The following is a 19984-nucleotide window of genomic DNA, read 5'->3' on the forward strand; positions in this document are numbered from 1 at the left end:
AAGTTTTCCAATTTCCCCATAAGCTCATTTTTAAGTATATAGTTTAATGGTCAGAAAAAAACCCACCCAAATTATTAATTTATAAATATTAGAAGTTAAAGATTGTGGTCCTATCAATCTTACCTATTCCAGTGAAAATATAATTGTCAGCCCAAGAAGATGGCAAATGCTCTACAGTAACATCCTCCAAACAAGTGATGGGACGTGAGGAATTCCTGACTCCCTTTGCTGGTAAAGCTCTCCAAATAAAGCGCAGACTCTAAGTCAGTGGAAGCCATCTCTAGTTTCTTTTGCAGTGCTGGGATCCAACCCAGAGCCTCACACATGCCAGGAAAGCACTCGCGTCCATTCCCAAGATCGACATCTTTTCTTTTTCTTAACAAAATGATTCAAGTGTGAGTGCCTGCTTGTGCACCTGTGCACCACATCTGTACAGTGCAGCACATCTGCACAGTGCACATCTGTACAGTGCACCACATCTGCACAGTGCAGTACATCTGCACAGTGTACCTCATCTGGACAGTGCACCACATCTGGACAATGCCCATGGAGGGAGACGAGGGTGTGGGATCCTGTAGAACTGAGGCTAGAGATGGTTGGGAGCTGCCATGTAGGTCCTAGGAATTGAACCAGGGTCCTCTGGAGCAGCAGCCAGTGCTAAGTCATCTCATCTCTTCACAACTCCCCCCCCAAACTGACACCTTAATATTGTTAAGCTAGTATAAAGATATGCTCTGAGAGATTATGTATTGACTATAATTACCAGTGTCAGACCTTAGGATAAATAAAGACTTGTTAATTTTTTACTCTTGTGCTTTGGACTTTTCACACGCACATACACACACACACACACAGAGTGAGCTTTCTTTCTTTCTTTTCTTTTTTTTTTTTTTGGTTTCTTTGAGACAGGGTTTCTCTGTGTAGTTCTGATCCCTTCCTATCATGGATTACCTCCCAGGATTTTTCTTTTTTAAAACTTCTTCCCTGCCGCATCTGTGCTTCTCAGTGACTGATTACAACATGTACAGTGTCTCCCTCTCTTTGCAGCCATACTCAGTAATATCGAAGACGCCACATGGGTTTGCTCCACCTCTGGTCATCTGTCTAAACTATAGTCTGACTTAGGACTTTTCCTTTGTAGCTGCCGTGAATTTTGTGGAAACACTCTCAACTGCATGAATGCACAAGGAGACACACAAAGGCCAGCACAGTGATAGTGAAAAGGCTTTGCCTTTTCTGTTTCCTAAGAGAAACAAAGGTACAAAAAAAGAGGCCTCCACGGGTCTGGAGTCAGTAACTGAAGCCAAGTGACCTATCTTCTCATAAGGCTTCATTACCTCCTCACTGGGCTGAGAAACAGTGGGAAATGACAGTTGGACTTTATTTTTATTTCTGCCCTTCAAATTCCACAAACTTCTTAGAGAAGGAAGCTCATCTGTGATCTGGACATGGGAAAGTGTTTCAGTAGCAAATGCTTCAGACTGCCAGATTTAGTGAAGACTTTCCTCTAAGTGGCCAGACGTTGGGGCCACAAAGCCTTGCTCTTGAGCCAAGTCACTGGACTCCGGGGGTTCAGCTGATGTGGCAGTGGAGCTCTTCAAGGAAAGTTTGGTTGGCTGGGAGGAGCTCTATCTAATCCATATTGCCATGCACCGATCCTTCTAGGGTTTCCATTCTCCTAGGAATGGGTTTCCAAAGGAAACCAGGAGCTGCGTGGGTCATTTGAGGGTCCTCTATCTTAGTGCGTGATAGGTAGCACTAGAAATGTCAGCAGGTACAGGAACAAAGTAAGTCAGTACAAACTCAAAACGTTTTGAAGAACCTGGCAGTGTACTGGGATTTCACTGGATGGAGACCAAGCAGGCAAGGCTCGAAGTTCTGCTCTTCGTGCTCAAGGTTTTGGCCACTTTGAAGGACAATCATCATCTCTTCCAATCTTCTCTGAGTCCAAACTAGCACTTACCAATCTGTAGGGAGGCCCAGCAGGTCACAGCTGACATCCCACAGCCGCCTGGCTATTGTCTCATTACGAGCTTGGCCGGAGACCCATGCCAAGTGACAATCACTGGAAGGGAAACAGAGATTTGAACAGAGGGTTAAGAATAGAATTTGTGCTGGGTGATAGTGGCACACGTCTTTAATCCCAGCACTCGAGAGGCAGAGGTAGGTGGATCTCTGTGAGTTAGAGTCTACATTACTAGTTCCAGGACAGCCAGGGCTACACAAAGAAACACTGTCTCGAAACCTGCCCCCCCCCCCAAAAAAAAGAATGGAATTTGCTTTTTGCCTAGAATGAAAAATATGACAGGAATGCAGTCTAGTGTTCACAGGCCCCCAGGTACTTCACGGGGACAGTGCTGTCCCATTCATTCCCTGGTCCTTCTGTTGGTTTGCATCCCTCTATGTAGCCCAGGCTGGCCTGGAACACTTGTTCTGTGGCCCAGCCTGCCTTCAAACTCACGATCTGTCTGCCTCTGTGCCCTCCCCTGAAATGCTGGGATTATAGGTATATGCCACCACATCCAACCTACTCTCCAGTCTTTCCCCCAAGAAAATAGTTCGATCTTCTCCCTATACCATCTCTAATCAGAATGCTTTGTCTGTTATACAATGTGATCAGTGCCTCCCTGACACCTGGACAGCTCCATCTATTTCAAATGAGGCCACAAGGTCTACCCTTCAAGGCCTCAGACAGTGTGCAGGAGCTAAGGTCCCGGTGTTCACAGTGGCTGCAGAAGGCATCGGAACATGAGTGAAGAAGGCTGGGGAAGCCAGCTCAGCGGCTGAGCACTGCCTGGCCTGCTAGAAGCCCTGTCACCAGGGGACCTGGGCAGGAGTGAGAGGAAGCTACTTTCATAATACCAAACCCACTCTGTCATAATGGCAATAATGCCGATCTTGATGGTTCTGGTCAACACTGTTGTGTTGAGGACACAGTCAAGCCACAGAAAGGTATTCACATGCCTTTTCTGCATGACAGGTATCCAAGCTTTGTATCAAGGACAATCCTTTTAGTCATTTAAAATTCCCTGCATCTGGTACATGTTGTGTGTGCATACATGTGCATACGCATGTGCATGTGTGCACATGTCATGTGTGTACTCAGGTATGTGGAAGGCAGAGGTTGATGTCAAATGACTTCCTCAATCTGCCTTATTTTTAGGACAGGGTCTCTCACTGAACTAGAGGTCACCAATTCAGCTAGACTGGCTGGCCCGCAAGCCTCAGCGATGTTCCTGTCTCTGCCTCCCAGTGCTGGGATTACAGGTGTGTACCACTGCACTTGACTTTGCTGTGGGTTCTGGTGAATGATCTTAGGTCCTCATATGAGATGTGCTAGTTAAATCATTTTATCCAACGATCCTGTAAGAAATGCTCGGTGGGAACACCGAGCAGAGTAACTCTGGACAAACGCAAAGTGTTTACCAACTGAGCAACCTCCCTGTCCCCTCTAGCACATCCTCATGCTGGGATTGTCCTTGTCCTTTATCCCTGCTTTGTCCTCCAGGACAGTGGTTCTCAATCAAGGGTGACATCCCTCCCAAGGAAACTTGGTAATGTCTGACTACAGTTATGGTTTTCACAATGGACAGGGGTCTACCAGCATCTAGCAGGGGGAAGGCAGGCTGCCCAAGATCTTACTGTGCACAGGGCAGCCTCCCACAAGACAGGACAAGTGTTGCGGCTCAGAAACTCTGCTTTACATTTAAACTTTGTTTGCAGTTAGAAAAGACTCCTCTGAGGACAGCTGACCTCCCCATATCACCAAGAGTGAACAACTCCATCCTCATCCCTACAGTTGTAGGAGGTTCAAAGCCTTACCCAGCAAGACTTCCTCCCCAACACAGGTATAAAAAGAATCAGAAGTTCTTTCAACTTGCAAGGTTGGCCACAGGTCAATAGGCATTCGTGTTGTTCTCCAGGACCTAGCCACTCCTCTCTGAACTGTGCATCTCTGTGAACCCTTCCTCCATCTCGTCAGCTACTTGGTCACAGCAAGGAGGAAAGTCACCAACATGGGCCTTTATATTGTGTCACATTAAAAAATTAACTGGAATGGCTCTTAGCCCTCACTGTAATGTTAACGCTGTAAAACGGTTAGAAGGAAATACAGTACAGTAGTATATCCTTGTGACCGCAGATTAGGCAATGGTTTCTTGGATATGACACCAAAATCCCATCTGACAAAGAAAAATGATAAATTGGACTTAGTCAAAATTAAAATTAAACACTTAGATTAGGGATGTAGCTCAGTGATTGAAGCTCTGGGTTCAATCCTAGCAACACACACACACACACACACACACACACACACACACACACACACACGTCATAAGTTAAATGTGTTTAAGGTTCAAAGGATACTATTAAAAAAAGTGAAATGAGCCGGGCGGGGGGGCACACACCTTTAATCCCAGCACTCGGGGGAGGCAGAGGCAGGCGGATCTCTGTGAGTTCAAGGCCACCCTGGTCTACAAAGCAAGTTCCAGGAAAGGCGCAAAGCTACACAGAGAAACCCTGTCTCGGGGAAAGAAAAAAAAAAGGTGAAATGATAATTCACAAAATATGAAAATACATATGCAAATCATATATCTGATAAAGGACTTGTATCTAGACTACAGCAGCAGGGAAGTGACAGGGACAAGCTTCTATTTCATATGCACCAGGATGGCCAAGACCAGGAGGTGGGACAAGTGTCCACGACTGTGGAGAAACCAAAACTGTCATACACTGCCAGTGTCCAGCAAAATACGACAGCCACTTTGGAAAAGGGCGGTAGTTCCTCCGCAGTTCACTCAGAAATTCCACCTCACACCAGAAGGAATGTCCATACGAAAATTTCTACATGGGCCAGGTATGGTGGTATATGACTTTAATTCAAGTATTCAGGAGGCAGAGGCAGGAGAATCATAAGTTCAAGGCCTGCCTGGGTTACTTAGAAAGTTCAAGGCCAGCCAAAATACAGAGTGAAAACCTGTCCCAAAAGCCAACACAAAACCAAAAAATAGAGCTGGGACATTGTAGCTCACACCTATAATCCCGGCATTTGGGAAGCTGAGATAGGAGGATTGCCACAAGTTCCAGGCCAGCCCCGTCTGAAAAGCTAAAATGAAAGCAAGCAAATAATAATAGTAAAATAAAAATGATATGAATGTTTAGAGTATATGTAAATAGTCAGAAAGCAGAATAGTATGTTCATTTTATGCATGATATATGATGCTATGTCCATACAATGAAATATTCTTTGTAATTAAAAAGTGATTAAGTAATGACATATGTTTGGGCATGGATGAAACTTGAAAACAGTAGGGTTAAGTGAAAGAAGACACAGAAGATTCTAGTTGTACGATTCCATTTATAGAGAACATCCAGAATAGGCAGATCCTTAGAGACAGGAAGCAGATTAGTAAAACCAGGCCAAGGGAAGAGCCACTAAAACAGCCGGGGCCTCAATTCAAACAGACTCCTACGCTCGCGTCTAGGTACCGATCTATATGACTGCTGCGAGGTCAAGTGAAGTAAAAGTCATGTCCACAGCATGAGAAAAATTTCTTACAAGTCAGTTCAGTCACCACGTGTGCTAGTGCGCACCTGTAATCCCAGCATCTGGGAATCAGAGGCAGGAGGATTAGGAGTTCAAGGCCAGCCTCATCTATAGAGTGAGCTTCAGGCCAGTGTGGGCTACAAGAGACCATGTCTCTAAATAAATAAATAAATAAGAGGCTGATGTGGTGATGCACACCTATAATTCCAGCACTGTGGGAGGTAGAGGCCTCTCTTTAAGGTCAGCCTGGTCTACACAGCAAGTTTTAGTCTACATAGTGAGACCACATCTAAAAAAAAAAAATCATTGCAATGCACAGAGCTATGTATTTGTCTAGTGTATGGTGCTTCTACAGTTTATATAGTTCTTAAACTTCAGATCCTCATTTCCCACTGACTGCTGTGCATTGTGTGGCATGCAGATATCACATATGAGACACATACAGTCTCAACTGTCACTTCAACTGACTATCCATTTCATTTTTAATTTTTTTGGCGATGGCAAGCTTACCCTCCTAACCAACTTGTCCTCTTTGGAGAGTGAATAGGAAACAAGGGGATTAAGACTCGACAGTTGGTGTCACACCCTCCCAAAACAGTTCCCAGTGGGGTGTGTCAGACAGTGGAGTTTTCATTGACCATTCCAAGTTGGCCCTGCGGTCTTCCCTGTAGACGTAGAGCCAACCCCTCTAACACTGTGGTACATTTCCTTCTGCCTTGTCAGCCAGAATCCATGCCCACTGCCTTGGAATTCAAGATCTTTAAGTCACATGTCCTCTTTCCCCATGCTGTTTCTCGGTTCATGTTCTCATCAACCTCCTAGTACCACGGATGTGAAACTGGGTTACCAAATCCTCCTCCAGCCCCACACTCATAGGCACCCCCTAAAATTCAGACCTCTCCCTTGTAAACTTCGTTTTCATTCCAGTTCTCATTACTTGAAACTCTGTGTCTTACTGGGTTACTTGTTCATTCATTTATTTAAAAAAAAAAAAAAAAAAAAGCTTTTTCTTTTCTTCTCTTTTCTTTTTCTTCCCCTAAATCACAGATCAGATTCTATCTCTCTGTTGAACTAACTTCTAGGGCTCCTCCCCAAGTCTGGCATTATTAGCTTTTATCATCTGCTTACTCATCTTTCCAATCTAATACTATCCACAGCCTCTTCTCAAAAATGTAGATTTCCACAATATCTTGAAGGTGGAGGTAAAACACGTTAGAAGTTTGATCTATGTCTTCTTACTATTTTCTTACTAAAAATATGGTGACGAGCTGAGGATGGGGATGGGACAGGTTTGGCCATGGTTATTGACAGCTGAGGCTGGATAGCGGGTACAGATGGGATTAATATGCTATATATTCTACGTGTGCATATGTTCAAAACATTCCACGATAAAAGTTGAGGCAGAAGCAGACAGATTGTGAATTTGGGGTCAGTTTGGGCTAAACAGAAAGACTGTGTCTCAAAAAATAAATAAATAGAAAATAGGACTGGAGAATTAGCTTAGTGTATGCATGCCTTGCAAGCATAAGGACTCATGTGAAAAAAAAAAAAAAGCCAGATGTGGTGGTACGTGCTTGTAATCCCAGGGCTAGGGGATTGAGACAGGTGGGTTCCTGGGGTTCACTGGCCAGTTAGTCTACCTTGGCATGTCTCAAGCTAAAGAGAAATCTTGTCGTTCTGTGTCCCAGCCTCTTCAAAAGGTGGATGGCCTGAAGTTATCCTCTGGTTTTCACATGTACTGACACACACGCACCTTTGCACACACTAACATGCACACAACACACACACACACACAAAAAAAAAAAAACAGGGCGGGGGATATAACAAAGCTAGAGCACTTGCCTTAACATTGCAAGAGGCCCTGGTTTCCATTCCCAGCCCTGAGAAAATAATAAAACAAAATGGAAGGGAATCTATTGATACTATTTCAATCTTGAAGATAACAGAGAAATACAAATTAAAAACAAAAGAGAAGTTGGGGTCCAAAAAAAGGAGGAAAATAGGATTGACATGAGAGAGAAAGAGAGAACAGAAACAGAGAAAACATAATTATTACTATAAAAGATGGCATAGAAATAAAGTTAAACCTCGCAGGTACTACAAAAATGTGAACAGGCACCAGGCGGTGGTGGCACATGCCTTTAATCCCAGCGCTGGGGAGGCAGAGGCAGGCGGATCTCTGTGAGTTCGAGGCCAGCCTGGGCTACCAAGTGAGTTCCAGGAAAGGCGCAAAGCTACACAGAGAAACCCTGTCTCGAAAAACCAAAAAAAAAAAAAAAAAAAAAAAAAAAAAAAAAAAAATGTACTTAGATTTTTAAAAATGTATTGTTATTTTCATAGGTATGAGTATTTATTTATCTGTCTGTATGTCTGTGCACATGTCCATGCCTGGTGCCCCTGGTGGCCAGAAGAGAGTGTCAGATTCCCTGGAACTAGAGTTACGGACAGCTGTAACTGGGTGTGGAGAATGGAACCCAGGACCTCTGGAAGAGCAGCCTGTGCCGAGAACAGCCTCGTCTCCAACTCTGGGAAATACACTTCATACAAAGCATATAACACACCAGACAAACCCAAGTTTTTCCCTTAAACAGTAACAACTCATTTCCAAAGACAGATACATTCATACCTGAAGTAACTGCCACTTAGGCTCTCGAGACCTTCTGTTAAGGCACAGTAGAGGCTTGTCTGGGCCCCCTGCTGAGGGGTCTTGATGAAAAGGAAGAAAAGCTGCCACATCCATCTCATGAACAACGAGTGCCGAGTCAATTCAGAATGGACTGTGCCAGGGTGGACAGAATACGTTGTCACTCCAGAGCCTGGTGCAGGAGGGTGTCATGTCAAGAAGGAAGATAAGACTCAATTTTACCAACTAGCCAAAGAGAGCAAGGCATGGGAAGACACATATGACCCCCCGGCCCCCAACAAGAATCTACACTTGTGATGATGACATCACACATCTTACAATTTTATGATGCTCATGCCTTTTGTTTTGTTTTGTTTTTTGTTTTTGTTTTTTGAAATAGGGTTTTGTTTTGTAGCTCTGGCTATTCTATAACTCACTCTATAGACCAGGCTAGCCTCAAACTCAAGAGATTGTCCTGCCTCCTGAGTGCTGGGAATAAAGGTGTGCACCACCACTGCCTGGCTGATGCTGACACTTTTTAAAAAAAAATTTATTCCTATTTTATTTTGCGTATATGTGTGTTTCTCTGTGTGTATGCCGTGTGTGGGTACATGGAAAGGCCAGAAGACACCCTGGAGCTGGGGTTATAGGCAGGGACTGAACTTGGATCCTCTGGAAGAGCAGCAAGAACTCTTAACTGCTGTATGCTCACATTTATAAATCTACACCCCAAACTGTTCCTTTGAATGGGGGTAAATTTGTATTGATTACATGGAAAGACCACTGAGATCTTGTTAGAGCTGTAGTGCCTCATGTATGACACACACAGAGAAAACGCTTGGGAAAAATGACTGGCAGCTGCCGACAATGGTAACTGGAAGGATGTGGATGAGTGGAGGCTTTTTGTCTTTAGTGTGCATCTAAACTATCTGAACTTCTTTACAGTGAGTGCTATTCACACAGAACTAGAGTGGCTTTACATGTGTGGCTTATACAAACACTTGTTACCATCTCTCTCCCCCATTAGATGTAAGCCAAGTCAAGGAAGTACCTGAGCCTGTCTTGTCCTGTGCTTCATCCCCACACCCTAACTAGGACATGGGATGCACGTCTGTGGCATGGATGATGGACTTCCCTGGCATCAGGGTTCCTGTAGCATACCACTATTTTCCACTTAATCATCACAGCTGCTAGGGTCCCTCACTGGCGTACACTCTGCTTTTACCTAACTCTCACCCTGGATGCAGGTCTCTACCTCTGGGTCATCTTAACTTCCTTAGTGGTTCTTACTTCCGTTTCTCCTGACCCATCCTGGTCTGATAAAGGATGCCTGGCCCTGGGCACAGACTCGGCATCGGGGCTGAGCTGACCACCGGATTCCTTCCTCTCATCCTTCCTGCTTTGCCGCTGTCCGTGTGGTCTGATTACTGCTTCAACGGTGGGGCTCTAGCTCCTGATTCCTCGAGCTTGAATTCTGTCTGGCTCAACTCCTAGCACTGCCCATCCTAGATTCCCTTTCTCGTTATCAGAAATGCACAGTAGACGGTGCTAACGACCTCTGTTTACTTAGGACTAGAGATCCCCCTTCTCAAATATATTTTCCCTTTTATTTTAAAAAAAGTTATTTTTGTTGTTGTTGTTGTGTTTTGCCTGCAGGTATATACCCCACATGTGTGTCTGGTACCCAAGGAGGTCAGAAGAAGGGATCAGATCTCCTGGAACTGGAATTGTGGATGGTTGAGCCACCATGTGGCTGCTGACAACTGATCCTGGGTCCTTTACAAAAGCAACAAGTGCTCTGAACTGCTAAGCCATCTCTCCAGCCCCTTATTTGACCCTTTGCTATTAGAGAGATGCCCCCTCCCCGTGTCCACCAATCCCGGTCTATGCTTCCTACTAATGTCTGCTATTAAGTTCCATCTCACTTATCACTAGAAGTGAGAAACTCTGACTTGCTTGTGAGGACAGCATGGATTATGACAGCAACCCAGGAAGCAGTCCGAACTGTACCTAGGAGGAACTAGATCTTGGAAATCTCAGTAACTTCCTGCAGGCCACACAGCAGTAAGCAGTGGGGCCAAGGCTTCAGATTCAGAGTCAGAATTTCCCTGACCCCAGCCAGCCACCTCCAATAGTCAATGTGGGCGACTTACAAAACCATGCCTTTATACTCATGGAAGCAGTTTCTGTTTAGGTGACGGGCTCTGGAAAAAGAGTCCCCATCTTGTGGCTTTTCACTATTTCCCCGCTCACTCTTGCCTCTCACACTGCTCACTCCCCACTCACCTTTCAGCCTCCTGGCCAGCTCCTGAGTGAAGAGAACGTTGGCTAATTTGCTGTGGCAGTAAGCCAGAGCCGCACTGTAGAACTTCTCCCCCTGCAGGTTATGGAAGTGGATCCTTCCCAGATGGTGTGCCAAGGAAGACACATTGACTATCCTTGATGGGGCTGAGTCCTTCAGTTTTTCGAGCAGCAAATGGGTCAAGAGGAAGTGACCTGTCGGGAGAAAGCAGGGTTATCAGAGTTGTTGAGCGCCCGGGTTGGGTAAGCAGCGCAGTGGACAGCAGAGCTCAGCTCTGTGAGAGGTGAGGTGGCATTCGGGATCGAGGCCCACCGCTGCAGCCTTCCGTTGTAAATTAGAGAACAGGTTCAGAGGGGATTTAAGGAAACAGAAGCAGCCAAAGACATGAGACACCCTTACACAAGGCAGGTCTGTGCTAAGAATATGAGTCCTGTTTCATGTTGACAGCGCTGAGTGAGCCACACTCAGGAGGCCGAGGCAGAAAGATCACGAGCTGGAAGGTAATCTGGGCTACAGAGCAAGACCTTGTCCCCCAACAAATGAACACGAAGAGAACATGGCCTCCACCTGATGCTGACCATAAAGATTATTCATAAGAATGGCAACACATCCCTCAATCTAGTCAAGCCATTCAAATCTACCCCCAACAGAAGCCAAATCGGAATCACAGATTTAAAAAGTAGGGAGAGGACTTGGAGAGGTGGCTCAGCAGTTAGGAGTGCTTGCTGGCGGGCCAGTCGGTGGTGGCGCACGCCTTTAATCCCAGCACTCGGGAGGCAGAGCCAGGCGGATCTCTGTGAGTTCGAGGCCAGCCTGGTCTCCAAAGCGAGTTCCAGGAAAGGCGCAAAGCTACACAGAGAAACCCTGTCTCGAGAAACTAAAAAAAAAAGAGGGGGGGAAGAGTGCTTGCTGGTCTTCCAGAGGACCCGTCTGGTTCCCAGCACCCATATGTGGAGGCTCACAACCACCTGGAACTCCAGCTCCAGGGGATCTGATGCTTTATTTCTGCTTCTGTAGACAAATACATACATGTAGCATACACCTACACAGTAATACACACATGTGTATGTATGCATGTATGTATGTATGTTTTTACATATGTATGTATGTACAGTAGGCAGAACTTGGAGCAGACCTCAGGGCTGGTTAGCCCTCGGCCCCAATGATTCCACAGAGAAGGTTCGATCTGACCCCAGATGTTCCAAAAGAGTTTAGGTCCCCTCTGGCTTTGGACTGAGGAGAGACTTCTCACCCAAGTGGTTGACTCCAATGTGCATCTCAAAGCCATCTGCCGTCTTAGAGTAGGGACACATCATCACTCCTGCATTGTTGATCAGAATGTGCAGGTGCTTTTCCTCTGCGGGAAGAGAAAACAGCCATGGCTTTCACGTCTCAGAAATCGTCCTCACAACCCAGGCCTAGGCCTCCAAGGAGGGGGCATGAAAGCAGGGGTGTAAGACTCCACCTTCTCCCTCTATCCCCTCCTGCTACTGTGTATTGGTTTCCTTGTAAGACTCCACTCTTTTTCCCATCTCCCCTTTCAGTTTGTTATTGTTTTATATGGTAAGACTAGGGCTGATCTTACCCACTTTTACAGGGCAAAATTCTATTTCCCACCACAGAATAGTATGTCCAGGCTCTCCAAAAGCTCCTCACTCATTGTCTTGGGGAAGTGTTCTGTCCATCTCTCCCAACAGAAAGACTTCCCAAGCTGAATGGGAAGATGTAGAAGTCAGCAGGAAAAAGATGCTCCATAAGCACTGATACGTCTAGGATTTGGGCCCCCAAAGAAACCTGCCACTTCTCTCTGGTAGTTCATTTCCTGGGTGATTTGTAATTCATGACTGTAAACCCCTGTGGGTGGAAGCTCCCTTCCTTAAGCAGTCTAGATCCCTGGGTGATGGGGGTGGGACATACCCGAACAGTACTCGTGGGTGTATTTTTGGTGAAATACCCACAGCTTTCTAAACAACGTTTCTGCATTTGTTTATTTGAGTGAGAGAGAATACACGACATGGAGCGCGTGTACAGGTCAGAGGACAACTTGGGGGAGCTAATTCTCTCCTTCCACCACGGGGAAGCAGGCGCCTTCACCTGCTGAGCCATCTTGTGGGCCCCACAGGTTTTTAGATTAAGATGCTACAACGCTTAGTAGACTGACTTCACCATATCAGCTTGGATTCTAATTTCTTGCAGATCACCACCCTTCCTTCTTTCATCGATCCAGATCTAACTGTGTGTTTGAATCAGATGTCCCCCATACATCTCAGGCACTTGAATACTTGGTCCCCAGTTGGTAGCTTTTTGGAGAGAATTAGGCAGTGTGGCCTTGCTGGAGGAAGTATGTCACTGGGGACAGGTTTTGAGGTTTCAAAAGACTCATGCCGTTCCCAGGACACTTTCTGTGTCCTGCTTATAGTTCAAGATGTGAGCTCCCGGCTGTTCCCGCTGCCATGACTTTGCTCTGTAATCATGGACTCTAACCTTCCGGAACTGTAAACCCAATTAAGTGCTTTCTACTGTAAGTTGACTTGGTCATAGTATCTTATCGCAGCAAGAGAAAAGTATCCAATATACTAAGAAAGAGTGAGCTGCTTTATTATGGCCCAGAGGCGGTAGCCAGGGTTTTGTTTTTCTCGTTAGTACTTATATCAAGGACCAAATGGCTTTCTATGAATCTCAACCTTTTATACAGCTCCAGCTCTCAAAGGCCTGAGGCCTCATCGCTTTCCTATTCCAGCATGGATGTTTATGACAGACCCTACCAAGCCCAGCTCACATTGAGTTCTGATGTTCCTGCTACAGTTTGACTTTAGCTCTTGCTCCCAGTTGTGGGTTTGGGGCTCTGTGGTGGTCTGAATGAGAGCGGCTCCCATAGGCTCATGTATTTGAATACTTGATCGCTAGTTGGTGGAACTCTTTGGGGAAGATAAGGAGGTGTGGTCTTGTTGGAGAAGGTATGTTACTGGGGTTGGGTTTTGGAATTTCAAAAGCCCATACCATTCCCAATTAACTATTTCTGCCTTGTGGTTACAATCAGGATGTGATCTCTCAGCTACTGCTCCAGCACCATGCCTGCCTACCTGCTGCCATGATCCTCGCTATAATGGTCATGGACTGTAGCCTTCTGGAACTGAGAAATCCAAATGAAACTGTAGTAGAATGTTGTTTTAAGGTGTGTTACTTTTGTTTATGTTTCATTTGCTTAACTCTGTGAAGCTGTGTTACTGTGCCTGTCTAAAACACCTGATGGTCTAATAGAGAGCCGAACAGCCAATAGCAAGGCAAGAGAAAGGGTAGGTGGGGCTGTCAGGCAGAGAGAATAAATAGAGGGAGAAATCTGGAAAGGGAGAAGGAGAAGGAGCCAGAGAAGGGGAGGACATGAAGGGCCAGCCACCCAACTACACAGCAAACCATGGAGTAAGAGTAAGATTTACAGAAGTAAGAAAACAGGAAAATCCCAGAGACAAAGGTAGATGGGATAAGTTAAGATAAGGAAAGCTGGCTAGAAATAAGCCAAGCTAAGGCTGGGCATTCATAAGTAATAATAAGCCTCCGTGTGTGAATTTATTTGGGAGCTGGGTGGTGATCCCCCCAAAGAGCAAAAACCCCCTACAACATTAAACACTTTCTTTTATAAGTTGCCTTGGTTATGGCATCTCATCATGGCAATAGAAAAGTAACTAAGACAGGTTCTCTGTTTGTTTCTGCATCCTGAAGGTGTCCCTTTGATCATAATATATTGACATAATGATATAAATAAAATGATGTCCCAATGGTCATAATATAATCTTTGTCTCCACTTACCAGCTAAGAAGTCTTTGGCAAAGGCTCGGATAGACTTGGTATCAGCTAGGTCCAGTTTCCGTACCAGGACCTGATTGTTCCCGGTGGTGGCTTGGATCTCTCTAGCCACCTGTTCCCCCTTTTGGACATCCCGGCAAGCTAAATACACACGGGCTCCTGGCAACCAAACGAAGGAAAAATTGTCAGCTCTATTTTCAAGTGGTTTGAGAGACTGAACACAGATGCTGAATGTTCCTGATATTTTACAAAACAGCAATTTTTATCCCTTACGTCACAACAGTAGTATATGAAGCAAATGAGCAAAGAAAAAAAATAGAAGTGATATTTGTTATTTTTTAAGTTTTTTTGTTAAATGCCCATTATATATAGAGCACCACACTAGATTCCGTCTATAATAGGAAATTAACGAGGTGCTTGGAGTATTCTTCATTCAAAATCTGGGAAGAAACAATGAATATGATAATCACTATGAAGGATAAAACATCAGCAGGGCAAGTTGGGAGCAGGCACACTTGCACTTGCCTCTTTGGGCCAGGTCTTTGGCAGTCTCCTTCCCAATGCCTGTGTTTGCGCCGGTGACTATGACTACCTTTCCGGGAAGCTGGACATTAGATGTACACACCCCACTGGACAGCATTTTCCTAGAATCATAGGAGAACATATCAGTTCTTCGTTATCCATTCCTGCTGAGGACTCCTGCAACCCCATCTGCCTTCCAACCCCAAGGCTGAGTTTGCTTTTATTTTTTTCAATGTTACTCTTTTATAAGCTTAAGGTGAAAAGCGACAAGGCCAGCAAGATGGCTTAGCAGGTAAGCATGCTTGCCTCCACGCCTGTCAACATCAGTTCAGCCTCCAGGACCGACATGATGGAAAGTGAGAACTGACTCCTGGGAGTTGTCCTCTGATCTCCATGTATATGCCATGGTACACCCATGTGTACCCACCCAACATACAATAAATACATATACACAACAAATAAATGTTAAAAAAAAATTTAAAAGAAAGAAATAAGACAGCCTTCTGCTCTTAAGCCAGGTCTAATCTTACCACTTAGGAGACAGAAGAATTGAGTTCAAGGCCAGCCTGGGCTACTAAGCAACTGTCTCAAAAAGGAAAACAAACAAAAATTTTATGCTCTTTTTTAAGGACAAAACGTGATAGCATTTTAAAGACAAAAGTTAGATCTGGCTGGGCATGGTGACGCATGCCTTTGATCCCAGCACTTCGGAGGCAGAGGGATCTTTGTGTGTTCGAGGCCAGCCTGGTCTACATAGTGAGTTCCAGGACAGCTAGGATGATATAGAGATGCTGTCTCAAAAAACTAAAACAAACAAAGTTCTATCTGCTCCCTGAAGCACAAGACCTGGCTGACTGATTGGTCAGGCACCTGACTTCAGTTTGAGTTCCCCATCAGGCATTTTTGGCTTAGGAAATCACAAGACTCAACCAAATAGAAGAAACTTCATCTCTGTAAGCCAATCTGTGACAAATGGCATTTTATAATCTTGAGAATGGCTAATCCAATTCAAAGATAAGCTTATGAATATAGGTCAACAATAAGAAAAAGATAACACATCATTCACACATTAAAAAAAATTAAGAATGAGACAGGTGCTGGAAAGATGGCTCAGTGGTTAAGAGCACTGACTGCCTTTTCAGAGGACCAGAGTTCAATTCCCAGCACAGACATGGTGGCTCACAGCTATATGCAACTCCAGTTTCAGGGGATCTGACACCCTCACCCAGACATACATACATGCAGGCAAAACACCAGTGCACATAAAATTTAAAACACACACACACACACACACACACACACACACACACACACATATGGCCAGGAGTATTGGACTTTAGCTTGGGGTAAAAGTATGTTCTTAGCATGTCCAAAGCCCCAGGTTTGATTACTAAGGTCACCCATTAGTAATAGAATAATAAACCGGGTGGTGGTTGTGCACACCTTTGATCCCAGCACATGAGAGGCAGAGCCAGGCGGATCTCTGTGAGTTCAAGGCCAGCCTGGTCTATAGAGTGAAATCCAGGACAGGCACCAAAAACTACACAGAGAAACCCTGTCTCTTTTCTCTACAATCTTGGAACTAAAAGCATCCGTTGACTAAGAGGTGTGTTTTGAAAGAGCATTTCAACCTGCTCTAAAGCATCCGTTGACTAAGAGGTGTGTTTTGAAAGAGCATTTCAACCTGCTCTAAAGCATCCGTTGACTAAGAGGTGTGTTTTGAAAGAGCATTTCAACCTGCTCTGTTGAACTTGCTAAATGCAAACAGCCACTGAGGCTACTGCTTAAGGCAAACTAACGCCTGGTGCCAACTGAACCTCTCTGCTCAGGGGTCAGGCCTCTCTCTGTCTCTGTCTCTCACAGCCCTTCAGATTGAGCGTCAACACTGTCAAATCCTCAGGACCTGTGCTTGGTTCTTTCTCTGTAATCAGCAAAAACAAAAGATCCGATCAACTATGAAAGCCCTACTCTGGCCCCACTCCCACAAGCTCCCATGGGGATAATCAAGTCCTTAGAGGGTAGTCTTCTCAGAAACATCTCCCTGGACGGAGTTCCGGTTCAAGTCTGTTCAGATTCTATGTGGATATGAAGATCTGGTGGTGGAAAGAAATCCATGTTTTCATCTGAGTACAAGGTCCATGTGTGCCTACTACATGTGGGACTATTGAGTATTCAGAGAGAAAGGAAAACTACAAATGGAAGAAGGCCATCAGGGAGAGAAGAAAAAGTAAAAAGAGAGGGAAGCCGGCCTTAATAAACCATTTACTACGGTAAAAAATGACAGGAGGGTCGGGCACAGCCTCAGGTCCAATAGGAACTACAGCCATGCTGCTAGAAAGAAGGAGACGATTATTACTAGTCCACCGTCACTCCTGGTGACTTACTCAGAACCAATCAGTGGGCTGCCCCTAGTGTAGCGCGCCTCTGATTCTCCGGCGGTATATGGCCAGTTTTGGGCTGATCTGACACCTGGTTAAGAGACCATTTCGCCTTCTTTCACTCCGTCCTTCCTCTCCTGGTCCCTAGGAGTCTAATTCAGGCAAACACACACACACCCTGCTCCCGTTGGAGCAAAAGAAAGCAATCTCCCCTTTCAATTCTTCCTTTAACATCTGCACGGAGGAGTGAATAACAGTAAAGGGAGCATGCAGTGAGGCTACGGATAAAACTCGCGTCGGGTTCAGATAGCAAAAAGTGCAAGCAAGCGCTCTCTACTACCTCAAGGGCTAAAAGCAAGCAGCTAGACAAAGGCTGGTTCTAAGCGTGGGAGTAGAGGAAATAGCGTTCAGAGCTGCACCCCGTGTTAGGGTCTGAAGCCCGCCATGCTGTCGGGCTTCCCCCAGCCAGAAGCAGGTAGTGCTAGAGGAAAAGTAGGCCAGAGGAGCAAAGCAGGATGCTGGGGACCGGGCGCCCGTTCACGACCACCTGGGGTCTGGCGTCTCTCCATGCCCACATCCAGGGCACCAGGATCCCGCCTGCAGTCCACTGAGCTCTAGATCCTGACTATCTAAAGAACTCCTCGGGGAGTTTTCCTAGTCTTTTTTTTTTAAAGGGAGGGAAAAAGATGAGCTTCAGTGGGGATTCTTGTCCTCTCAAAAAGACCTGGAGAGAAAAGGCAATACATTGGCACAGACCTGATTTTTGGCGTGGCCAGGTAGAGGATGAAGGGAAGACAGAGGAGCAGCAGGAGCACAACCATCTCAGCACCACCGTAGCCCAGAGGAGGCTGATGCTCCAAAGCCGCTGGCAGACTATGGCTTCTCTTTCCTAGTCACACCCCGATTCAATTGCAACCGCCCAAGAGCAAAGCCCTCTGGGAAATGTAGTCCAGGATTTGGCGGCGTACTTTCAGAATGATGCTTCCAAGCACTATTGAATAACACAATAATGGAGAGAGGCAGTATCCAATGGCCTAGGTCCTGTGGGATCATTGAACCAGCCCTTCTGCCGCCCTCTGGCCACTAGTGATTCTTTGGAAATTGCCCCAGTTTGCTTTTTCCTGGAGCCCAAGTCCAGTGCTTTGCTTAATTTTCCCCAATCATGATTAGGAAATTACCATATTTTTTCCGGGAGATAGCGTCTGGTAAGTATTCTGAGGCCGATTACACAGGAAAGGAATCGTTAGCCTGACAGTTGGTGAGGTGGAAGGCATTCCTTCTCAGAGACTACCTCGGTCCTATGGGGACAAAGCATGTAAGACTTTCCCCTAGAGAATCACCGTAGTGCCTACTTTGAACCATGATGCTATCCATCATAATTTCCCAAGTATTTGATCATTGCATGATAATAAAATAATAGTTGTTTTTTTTTATGACTGTCACGTGTTAGTCCTCAAACTAGCAACAGATTTCTCAGATTGGCACAGTTGGTTTTGCCAGTTTATGAAAATATTTAATCCTGTCTTGAACTAGAGCCAGTTAACATTTCTCTGGGATCAGGCAGGCTCCCTAGTCAACTTTTCTTTCATCTGAGGTCTATTTTGTGGGGATGAACATGGATTAAGTTTTAACAAGTCCTTATTTATTTGTGATTTCCCATCTACACTGGTAGTTTCTGGTTCTTCTGCTTAATTAATTTCCATTTGATTGGAAGACACTTGTTGCATGGCCAACTTGAAGCAATATGTTGTATAGCAACTGAGGAGGAGGTTCCGTTACAAAATACATATTCTTACAGATTTAGCACCAGATTTCTCTAGTAATCATTAGATTTTGTCACTTTGTCATTGTGCTGTTTAGTTTTTTGGATAGCAGCTTGCAGCTCAATAAAAAAGCCTTTTATGTGTTCTGTTTCTTTATTCATTTTGCAAATGTTTCAGGCATTCCTACTGTGAACTGGATTGTGCTGAGGCCCAGAGGGAGCCAGGCAGACATAACCTCTGCCCTCTCAAGCTTAAAGGCTGTCAGGGGAAGTCTTAAAGGAGGATTACCTTAAATAGATCATGGGAAGATTGTGGAGGAAAACAGCAAAAGCTTTGGCAGTTGACAAAAAGCAGGGCTCTCCTGCTCTGGATATCAGTAAGAAAATGGCATTGGAGCTGAGGCCTCAGAGGAGGTCAGGATTAATGCAGCTCAACACACAGGAGTTCACAGAGGAAAGACACACACACACACACACACACACACACACACACACACACACACACCAAAGGGGAAAAGCAGGGCAGAGTGCAGAGGACTTGGGGGCAAGGAGAAGAGCCAGAAATGATACTTGCCAGTGTTTATATATGGCTTATTATGTGCCAGATCAGGACCAAGCCCTTTATATTCTCCCTCTCTTTCTTTCTCCCCAACACCCCATTGCTAAATTGCCTCAGCTAACCTCAAATATATTAGCTCTTTTAGTTCTTAAAAAAAGCTTTTAGATTTATTTTATGTACATGAGTGCTTTGTCTGACTGTAGGTATGTATGTGATGTAGAGGAAAACTTAGTAGAGTCATTGTATCTAGGATAAGCATTAGAATGAAATAGTTGTTTTCACTGAATCTAAGCTAAACATATGAATGAACAGTTGTTTGCTACAAGTACTTAAGTCTTGAAGAAATCATTGTGGAAAACAGTTGTCTGATATCTATAGAGTTGTTTTTCTAAAGGAGCTTTACAGCCTTTGCATGACTTTGGTCACAAGACAGTCCTGGCACACCTGGAGTGTCTTGCATTATTGGGTCCTGCAAAGAGTACGCAATAA

General features: G+C 45.1%; 2 protein-coding genes across 3 annotated transcripts in view; one reads left to right on the plus strand and one right to left on the minus strand.

The window, feature by feature from the left end:
• Window positions 1–1367: 1367 nt before the first annotated feature.
• On the minus strand, window positions 1368–18483 carry Rdh11 (retinol dehydrogenase 11). 2 transcript variants are annotated; one of them, XM_015991943.3, is made up of 7 exons: window positions 18353–18483; window positions 14800–14918; window positions 14278–14433; window positions 11723–11827; window positions 10455–10664; window positions 8172–8361; window positions 1368–2065 (listed from the first exon to the last, which is right to left on the minus strand). In XM_015991943.3, the coding sequence occupies exons 2-7, from the start codon at window positions 14912–14914 to the stop codon at window positions 1960–1962; spliced, it is 882 nt and encodes a 293-aa protein (XP_015847429.1). In that variant the 5' UTR covers window positions 14915–14918; window positions 18353–18483; the 3' UTR covers window positions 1368–1959. The 2 variants fall into 2 exon arrangements, with proteins under 2 accessions (XP_015847429.1, XP_006973172.1); XM_006973110.4 differs by lacking the exon at window positions 18353–18483 and adding an exon at window positions 17931–18167.
• Rdh12 (retinol dehydrogenase 12) overlaps window positions 18414–19984 on the plus strand; it is a 28755-nt gene continuing 27184 nt past the window's right edge. The window contains exon 1 of the mRNA XM_006973109.4: window positions 18414–18489. The gene's annotated coding sequence lies outside the window, so the exon portion shown is untranslated. The remainder of the gene's footprint in view (window positions 18490–19984) is intronic.

This window comes from Peromyscus maniculatus, chromosome 14, assembly GCF_049852395.1.
Source record: "Peromyscus maniculatus bairdii isolate BWxNUB_F1_BW_parent chromosome 14, HU_Pman_BW_mat_3.1, whole genome shotgun sequence".
In the NCBI taxonomy this organism is placed as follows: Eukaryota; Metazoa; Chordata; class Mammalia; order Rodentia; family Cricetidae; genus Peromyscus; species Peromyscus maniculatus.

Bases quoted from the DNA above. Each gene is read 5' to 3' on its own strand.
- Rdh11 (XM_006973110.4), bottom strand. From the start codon at position 17,995: ATGGTTGTGCTCCTGCTGCTCCTCTGTCTTCCCTTCATCCTCTACCTG. The intron at 14,919-17,930 runs GTCTGTGCCAAT...CTATGATTCTAG, and splicing joins CTGGCCACGCCAAAAATCAG to GAAAATGCTGTCCAGTGGGG. The intron at 10,665-11,722 runs GTGAGAAGTCTC...TTCTCCCGACAG, and splicing joins CATTGGAGTCAACCACTTGG to GTCACTTCCTCTTGACCCAT.